Genomic DNA, 10,000 nt, shown 5'->3' on the forward strand with positions numbered 1-10,000 from the left:
GCTGGACCAGAACCAGGCCTGTAACATGAAGGGTCTGTCCCCTGTGCTCTAGGTACCAGGTCCTGCTGGACCAGAACCAGGCCTGTAACATGAAGGGTCTGTCCCCTGTGACTGTGCTCTAGGTACCAGGTCCTGCTGGACCAGAACCAGGCCTGTAACATGTAGGGTCTGCCCCCTGTGACTGTGCTCTAGGTACCAGGTCCTGCTGGACCAGAACCAGGCCTGTAACATGTAGGGTCTGTCCCCTGTGACTGTGCTCTAGCTACCAGGTCCTGCTGGACCAGAACCAGGCCTGTAACATGTAGGGTCTGCCCCCTGTGCTCTAGGTACCAGGTCCTGCTGGACCAGAACCAGGCCTGTAACATGTAGGGTCTGTCCCCTGTGCTCTAGGTACCAGGTCCTACTGGACCAGAACCGGGTCTGTAACATGTAGGGTCTGTCCCCTGTGCTCTAGGTACCAGGTCCTACTGGACCAGAACCGGGTCTGTCCCCTGTGCTCTAGGTACCAGGTCCTACTGGACCAGAACCGGGTCTGTAACATGTAGGGTCTGTCCCCTGTGCTCTAGGTACCAGGTCCTGCTGGACCAGAACCAGGCCTGTAACATGTAGGGTCTGCCCCCTGTGACTGTGCTCTAGGTACCAGGTCCTACTGGACCAGAACCGGGTCTGTAACATGTAGGGTCTGTCCCCTGTGCTCTAGGTACCAGGTCCTACTGGACCACAACCGGGTCTGTAACATGTAGGGTCTGTCCCCTGTGCTCTAGGTACCAGGTCCTGCTGGACCAGAACCAGGCCTGTAACATGTAGGGTCTGCCCCTGTGACTGTGCTCTAGGTACCAGGTCCTGCTGGACCAGAACCAGGCCTGTAACATGTAGGGTCTGTCCCCTGTGACTGTGCTCTAGGTACCAGGTCCTGCTGGACCAGAACCAGGCCTGTAACATGTAGGGTCTGCCCCCTGTGCTTTAGGTACCAGGTCCTGCTGGACCAGAACCAGGCCTGTAACATGTAGGGTCTGTCCCCTGTGCTCTAGGTACCAGGTCCTACTGGACCAGAACCGGGTATGTAACATGTAGGGTCTGTCCCCTGTGCTCTAGGTACCAGGTCCTACTGGACCAGAACCGGGTCTGTAACATGTAGGGTCTGTCCCCTGTGCTCTAGGTACCAGGTCCTGCTGGACCAGAACCAGGCCTGCTTCTACCTGTTCAGCTGTCCAGGTACCTGAACACATGGCTGGCGGTCCAGGTACTGGACCTCATCAGCGTGTCCAGGTACTGATCACACATCAGGCACCAACCATGATGGTTCTGATGCACGGACAGATCCCTCCGGCCTACGCTGGGCTCGCCATCTCCTACGCTGTCCAGGTACCTGAACACATCTCCTACGCTGTCCAGGTACCTGAACACATCTCCTACGCTGTCCAGGTACTTGAACACACCTCGTACACCAACCAGGTACCTGAACACATCTCCTACACTGTCCAGGGAACTGAACACATCACATCTCCTACACCGTCCAGGTACCTGAACACACCTCGTACACCGACCAGGTACCTGAACACATCTCCTACACCGTCCAGGTACCTGAACACATCTCCTACACCGTCCAGGTACCTGAACACACCTCGTACACCGACCAGGTACCTGAACACACCTCCTACACTGTCCAGGTACCTGAACACATCTCCTACGCCGACCAGGTGCCTGAACACACCTCCTACACCGTCCAGGTACCTTAACACACCTCCTACACCGTCCAGGTACCTGAACACATCTCCTACACTGTCCAGGTACCTGACCACATCTCCTACACTGTCCAGGTACCTGAACACATCTCCTACACCGACCAGGTACCTGAACACACCTCCTACACCGTCCAGGCACCTGAACACATCTTTACAGAGGGAGGAGGTCTAGACCACTCTCTATAATTTACCCAGACCCAACAGTCCTCTCAGAGGAAGGGTTAGGAGTGTCTCAGGACTCTTTACAGAGGGAGGAGGTCTAGACCACGCTCTATAATTTACTCAGACCCAACAGTCCTCTCAGAGGAAGGGTTAGGTGTGTCTCAGGACTCTTTACAGAGAGAGGAGGTCTAGACTACTCTATAATTTACTCAGACCCAACAGTCCTCTCAGAGGAAGGGTTAGGTGTGTCTCAGGACTCTTTACAGAGGGAGGAGGTCTAGACCACGCTCTATAATTTACCCAGACCCAACAGTCCTCTCAGAGGAAGGGTTAGGAGTGTCTCAGGACTCTTTACAGAGGGAGGTCTAGACCATGCTCTATAATTTACTCAGACCCAACAGTCCTCTCAGAGGAAGGTTTAGGTGTGTCTCAGGACTCTTTACAGAGGGAGGAGGTCTAGACCACGCTCTATAATTTACTCAGACCCAACAGTCCTCTCAGAACAAGGGTTAAGTGTGTCTCAGGACTCTTTACAGAGGGAGGAGGTCTAGACCACGCTCTATAATTTACTCAGACCCAACAATCCTCTCAGAACAAGGGTTAAGTGTGTCTCAGGACTCTTTACAGAGAGAGGAGGTCTAGACCACTCTCTATAATTTACTCAGACCCAACAGTCCTCTCAGAGGAAGGGTTAGGTGTATCTCAGGACTCTTTACAGAGGGAGGAGGTCTAGACCACGCTCTATAATTTACTCAGACCCAACAGTCCTCTCAGAGGAAGGGTTAGGTGTGTCTCCGGACTCTTTACAGAGAGAGGAGGTCTAGACTACTCTATAATTTACCCAGACCCAACAGTCCTCTCAGAGGAAGGGTTAGGTGTGTCTCAGGAATCTTTACAGAGAGAGGAGGTCTAGACTACTCTATAATTTACTCAGACCCAACAGTCCTCTCAGAGGAAGGGTTAGGTGTGTCTCAGGACTCTTTACAGAGAGAGTAGGTCTAGACCACTCTCTATAATTTACCCAGACCCAACAGTCCTCTCAGAGGAAGGGTTAGGTGTGTCTCAGGACTCTTTACAGAGGGAGGAGGTCTAGACCACTCTCTATAATTTACTCAGACCCGTCCTCTCAGAGGAAGGGTTAGGTGTGTCTCAGGACTCTTTACAGAGAGAGGAGGTCTAGACCACTCTCTATAATTTACTCAGACCCAACAGTCCTCTCAGAGGAAGGGTTAGGTGTGTCTCAGGACTCTTTACAGAGGGAGGAGGTCTAGACCACTCTCTATAATTTACTCAGACCCGTCCTCTCAGAGGAAGGGTTAGGTGTGTCTCAGGACTCTTTACAGAGAGAGGAGGTCTAGACCACTCTCTATAATTTACTCAGACCCAACAGTCCTCTCAGAGGAAGGGTTAGGTGTGTCTCAGGACTCTTTACAGAGAGAGGAGGTCTAGACCACTCTCTATAATTTACTCAGACCCAACAGTCCTCTCAGAGGAAGGGTTAGGTGTGTCTCAGGACTCTTTACAGAGAGAGGAGGTCTAGACCACTCTCTATAATTTACTCAGACCCAACAGTCCTCTCAGAGGAAGGGTTAGGTGTGTCTTAGGACTCTTTACAGAGGGAGGAGGTCTAGACCGCTTTCTATAATTTACTCAGACCCAACAGTCCTCTCAGAGGAAGGGTTAGGTGTGTCTCAGGACTCTTTACAGAGGGAGGAGGTCTAGACCACGCTCTATAATTTACTCAGACCCAACAGTCCTCTCAGAGGAAGGGTTAGGAGTGTCTCAGGACTCTTTACAGAGGGAGGAGGTCTAGACCACTCTCTATAATTTACTCAGACCCAACAGTTCTCTCAGAGGAATGGTTAGGAGTGTCTCAGGACTCTTTACAGAGGGAGGAGGTCTAGACCACTCTCTATAATTTACTCAGACCCAACAGTCCTCTCAGAGGAAGGGTTAGGTGTGTCTTAGGACTCTTTACAGAGGGAGGAGGTCTAGACCACTTTCTATAATTTACTCAGACCCAACAGTCCTCTCAGAGGAAGGGTTAGGAGTGTCTCAGGACTCTTTACAGAGGGAGGAGGTCTAGACCACGCTCTATAATTTACTCAGACCCAACAGTCCTCTCAGAGGAAGGGTTAGGAGTGTCTCAGGACTCTTTACAGAGGGAGGAGGTCTAGACCACTCTCTATAATTTACTCACACCCAACAGTTCTCTCAGAGGAATGGTTAGGAGTGTCTCAGGACTCTTTACAGAGGGAGGAGGTCTAGACCACTCTCTATAATTTACTCAGACCCAACAGTCCTCTCAGAGGAAGGGTTAGGTGTGTCTCAGGACTCTTTACAGAGGGAGGAGGTCTAGACCACTCTCTATAATTTACCCAGACCCAACAGTCCTCTCAGAGGAAGGGTTAGGTGTGTCTCAGGACTCTTTACAGAGGGAGGAGGTCTAGACCAGTGGTTCCCAACCTGGGGTCCGGGCACCCCCAGGGGGGGCGGCAAAGATCACAGGGGGGGCGCGAGTCTTTATCTGGTTTGAGGTTGAGGTAAAAAAAAAAAATTTGCACATGTTAAACAAATTATGATAATACACTAGAATATATAATGTATACAAAAGTCTGTATAAAAACTATATATTCTGTTGTATCCTCGTTTTTCCTGCTGCCACGGCATCACTATTTTATGAATGAAACATGGCGGAGAAACGTCACAGTGCTGATAACTGCTCTGTATCAAAAAAGAAAGTAAGGCTCTATTTCCAGAGTTACCTCAACTTCGGTTTTGGGGGAGGGGGGGGGGCTCGGCTTTTCTTAGGCATGAGTAGGGGGGGCGCCAAGGAAAAAAGGTTGGGAACCACTGGTCTAGACCACTCTCTATAATTTACTCAGACCCAACAGTCCTCTCAGAGGAAGGGTTAGGTGTGACAGCAGCGAGGAAAACCTTCCTTTAAACAGACAGAGACCTGGGCATCTTCCTGAAGTCAAAGACAAAAGTGGACAGCACCTCAACATGAATGAGTCCCTCTCCCTGTCTCTCTACCTCCCTGTCTGTCTCCCTCACTGCCTGTCTGTCTCTCTGAACCATGAATGTGTCTCTGTCCCAGTTAACAGGGTTGTTCCAGTTCACTGTCCGCCTGGCGTCTGAGACTGAAGCTCGCTTCACATCTGTGGAGAGAATCCATCACTACATCCAGGTACACACACACACACACACACACACACACACACACACACACACACACACACACACACACACACACACACACACACACACACACACACACACACACACACACACACAGAGAGACACACACACACACACACATCCAGGTACACACACATCTTACAGCCTCACATTACATTATATACACACATATATATATATATATATATAACTATTTTTACAGTATTAATGTGTAAGGTTGAGTAGTTATTCAAGAGAAATACTTTACAATTCACTTACTTTATTCTTATTTTTCACCTTTAATGTTAACAGGCAGGCTCGGAAGATGTAGGAAATTTAACATGTTTGATAATATTGGTTGGCAAATATGTAAGCATCTTTTTAAACAAGAACATGATGATGATTTAAGAGAATCAGGGCCAGTGTCTTTGTTTAGTTTATGTTATGTCTGATTTAATCACACCAATACGGCCGGTCATTACTTAACTCAATGCTTTATAAACACTACCCCGACAACACCTGAGGCACTTGTGTTCAGACATAACCGTTTACACTTTAAATACATCACACATGTACTTATTCACATACTACCATTCATGCATTCACCAGCTTCCACATAGGAGTAAAGGCAGCCTCCTCTGGGTGATGCTGCCTTTGTCTACAGGCAGCATGGTCTGCTGACCTCCTTGTCATCACCCACTTCCTAACAAACTTAGTTGGGTTCCCCAACTCTAGTAGTGGACCCGCTAGCTAAACGCCTGGCGATCAGCTGATCTAACAGCTGATTGGTTCAGAATCCACTCAACATGACAACGTTTTATATAAAATTTTCATAGTTTTGCTATTTGTCTGATTTAAAGGCTTATTCTGTACAGAACACATGTAGTGGTGCTGATAGTGACGTTTAGAAGTCAGAGTGTGTGTGTGTGTGTGTGTGTGTGTGTGTGTGTGTGTGTGTGTGTGTGTGTGTGTGTATCAGTCCCTGTCCCAGGAGGCCCCAGCCAGAGTTAAAGGAGGGGCCCCCCCAGCCGACTGGCCCCAGCAGGGGGAGCTGGTTCTGAGGGATGTGGAGATGAGGTACCAGGAGAACCTGCCGCTGGTTCTGAACCGCATCTCCTGCACCATCCGGCCCAAAGAGAAGGTCGGCATCGTGGGCAGGACCGGCTCAGGTAGGACCAGGTTCTGGTAGGACCAGGTTCTGGGTCCCCAACTCCACAGCCTCCCAAAACATATAATATAATATAATACAATATGCAGTTTCAATCTTTGTACGATAAATTCAATTCAATCTAATATCTTAAAAGACACTTCTGTAAACTTCTTATTGATATTCTGTCTGTCTGTCTCCCTCCCTCCCTGTCTTTCACCCTTCCTGTCCGTCTCCCTCCTTTCTTGTCTCCCTCCCTCCCTGTCTGTCTCCCTCCCTACATGCCTGTCTCTCTCTCCCTCCTTGCCTGTCTCCTTCCCTCCCTCTTTCCCTCCCTCCCTCTCTGCCTGCCCTCCCTCCCTCCCTGTCTGTCTGTCTCCCTCCCTCCCTGTCTGTCTCCCTGTCTGTCTGTCTGTCTCCCTGCCTCCCTGTCTTTCACCCTTCCTGTCCGTCTCCCTCCTTCCCTGTCTCTCTCCCTCTCTGTCTGTCTTCCTCCCTGTCTCCCTCCCTGTCTCCCTCCCTCCCTCCCTGTCTCTCTGTCTGTCTCCCTCCCTCCCTGTCTCCCTGTCTCCCTGTCTCCCTCCCTCCCTGTCTGTCTGTCTCCCTCCTTCCCTGTCTGTAGGGAAGTCCTCTCTGGGCGTGCTGCTGTTCCGGCTGGTGGAGCCCTGTGGTGGGTCCGTCCTGATAGACGGCGTGGACATCAGTGACATCGGGCTGGCCGATCTGCGCAGCAAAATGTCCATCATCCCCCAGGACCCAGTACTGTTCCACACTACCGTCAGGTACTATATATATATATATATATATATATATATATATATATCTGACCCTAAAATAATAACCAATCAAAGATGGAGTCTCTAACCCTAAAATAATAACCAATCAAAGATGGAGTCTCTAACCCTAAAATAATAACCAATTAGAGATGGAGTCTCTAACCCTAAAATAATAACCAATTAGAGATGGAATCTCTGACCCTAAAATAATAACCAATCAGAGATGGAGTCTCTGACCCTAAAATAATAACCAATCAGAGATGGAGTCTCTGACCCTAAAATAATAACCAATCAGAGATGGAGTCTCTGACCCTAAAATAATAACCAATCAGAGATGGAGTCTCTAACCCTAAAATAATAACCAATCAGAGATGGAGTCTCTGACCCTAAAATAATAACCAATCAGAGATGGAGTCTCTAACCCTAAAATAATAACCAATCAGAGATGGAGTCTCTGACCCTAAAATAATAACCAATTAGAGATGGAGTCCAAAAATAATAACCAATCAGAGATGGAGTCTCTGACCCTAAAATAATAACCAAACAGAGATGGAGTCTCTGACCCTAAAATAATAACCAATCAGAGATGGAGTCTCTGACCCTAAAATAATATCCAAACAAACCAGCAACCTAGCAAAGATAAATTGGCTATTTGTGAAAAACAAACTATAATGCACTGTAATGTACACACTGAAGATCAGCTTACTATAGGTAAGGTAGCCACTATGGTAGCCATACAGGTAAGCTTACTAAAGGTAAGGTAGCCACTATGGTAGCCATACAGGTAAGCTTACTATAGGTAAGGTAGCTACTATAGGTAACATGGTAGCCACCACTATGGTAGCCATACAGGTAAGCTTACTATATGTGTGGTAGCCACTATGGTAGCCATACAGTTAAGCTTACTATAGGTATGGTAGCCACTATGGTAGCCATACAGGTAAGCTTACTATAGGTAAGGTAGCCACTATGGTAGCCATACAGGTAAGCTTACTATAGGTAAGGTAGCCACTATGGTAGCCATACAGGTAAGCTTACTATAGGTAAGGTAGCCACTATGGTAGCCATGCAGGTAAGCTTACTATATGTATGGTAGCCACTATGGTAGCCATACAGTTAAGCTTACTATAGGTATGGTAGCCACTATGGTAGCCATACAGGTAAGCTTACTATAGGTATGGTAGCCACTATGGTAACCATACAGTTAAACACTTACTATAGGCAAGGTAGCCACTATGGTAGCCACTATACAGGTAAGGTGGCCACTTAGCCATATAGGTAAGCTTACTATAGGTAAAGTAGCCACTATGGTAGCCATACAGGTAAACACTATAGGTATGGTAGCCACTATGGTAGCCATACAGGTAAGCTTACTATATAGGTAAGGTAGCCACTATGGTAGCCATGCAGTTAAACTTACTATAGGTATGGTATACACTATGGTAGCCATACAGGTGTTTCTTACTATATGTATGGTAGCCACTATGGTAGCCATACAGTTAAACACTATGGTGTGGTAGCCACTATGGTAGCCATGCAGGTGGCTTACTATAGGTATGGTGGCCACTATGGTAGCCATACACAGGTAAGCTTACTATATGTATGGTAGCCACTATGGTAATATACAGGTAAACTTACTATGTATAGGCATGGTAGCCACTATGGTAGCCATACAGTTAAGCTTACTATATGTATGGTGGCCACTATAGTTAAACTACTATGGTATGGTAGCCACTATGGTAGCCATACAGGTAAACACTATGGGTATGGTATATGGTGGCCATACAGGTATGGTAGCCATACCACTATGGTAGCCATACAGTTGCTTTATATGTACTATAGGTATGGTGGCCACTATGGTAGCCATACAGGTAAACACTATATGTATATGTATGGTAGCCACTATGGTAGCCACTATGGTAGCCATGCAGGTTAATATGTATGGTGGCCACTATGGTACTATTAAAACTACTATGGGTATGGTAGCCACTATGGTAGCCATACAGGTAAACACTATAGGTATGGTAGCCACTATGGTAGCCATACAGTTAAAACACTATAGGTAAGGTAGCCACTATGGTAGCCATGCAGGTAAACACTATAGGTAAGGTAGCCACTATGGTAGCCATACAGGTAAGCTTACTATAGGTAAGGTAGCCACTATGGTAGCCATACAGGTAAGCTTACTATATGTATGGTAGCCACTATGGTAGCCATACAGGTAAGCTTATTCATTTTCATCCATCCGGCCCAGTTTAGTGCAACTTAATTTGATACAGTACATGTAGTAGGGGGGTCCCTATTGTGTCTCTCTTTTAGCTAAGGGGTCCTTGGCCTAAAGAACGTTGAAGCCCCCTCCCTAAACTACAGACCAACAGGACCCGGACCAACACAATGTACCGAATGTTTGGGTTTTACTTCCAGGTCCAATCTGGACCCGTTGAACCAGTACAGCGATGACCAGATCTGGGACGCTCTGCAGAGAAGTCACATGAAGGAGTGTGTGAGTCCAAACTCTCATTCCCCCTGCTCCCTGTCATTCCCCCTGCTCTGGTGTTCCCCCCTCTCATTCCCCCTGCTCCCTCTCATTCCCCCCTCTCATTCCCCCCTTCCTGCAGTAATTTCCCCTGCTCCCTGTCATTCCCCTGCTCTGGTGTCCCCCTCTCATTCCCCTGCCCCTCTCATTCCCCCTGCTCAGTCGGAGGTTTTCCCTGAACGGAGAAAACTTCTCTCCGTCAGGTGTCCCAGCTGCCTCTGAAGCTGCAGTCGGAGGTTTTGGAGAACGGAGAAAACTTACTCAAGGTCAGAGAGGCTGCTGTCAAGGTCAGAGAGGGTTACTGGTCAGAGAGTGAGTCAAGGTCAGAGAGGGTTACTCAAGGTCAGAGAGGCTGAGTCAAGGTCAGAGAGGGTTACTCAAGGTCAGAGACGCTGAGTCAAGGTCAGAGATGCTGAGTCAAGGTCAGAGACGCTGAGTCAAGGTCAGAGAGGGT

General features: G+C 48.1%; 1 protein-coding gene across 1 annotated transcript in view; it reads left to right on the plus strand.

Moving 5' to 3' along the window:
* The window catches only part of abcc5 (ATP-binding cassette, sub-family C (CFTR/MRP), member 5), a 52,035-nt gene that overhangs the window by 28,846 nt on the left and 13,189 nt on the right, over nucleotides 1-10,000 (plus strand). Inside the window, 8 exon segments of the mRNA XM_028574149.1 lie at nucleotides 1,160-1,211; nucleotides 1,214-1,267; nucleotides 1,270-1,365; nucleotides 5,008-5,097; nucleotides 6,067-6,256; nucleotides 6,857-7,016; nucleotides 9,435-9,513; nucleotides 9,750-9,833. Coding sequence (XP_028429950.1) covers nucleotides 1,160-1,211; nucleotides 1,214-1,267; nucleotides 1,270-1,365; nucleotides 5,008-5,097; nucleotides 6,067-6,256; nucleotides 6,857-7,016; nucleotides 9,435-9,513; nucleotides 9,750-9,833 — 805 coding nt within the window.

Source organism: Perca flavescens, chromosome 3 (genome assembly GCF_004354835.1).
Source record: "Perca flavescens isolate YP-PL-M2 chromosome 3, PFLA_1.0, whole genome shotgun sequence".
Lineage (NCBI taxonomy): Eukaryota > Metazoa > Chordata > Actinopteri > Perciformes > Percidae > Perca > Perca flavescens.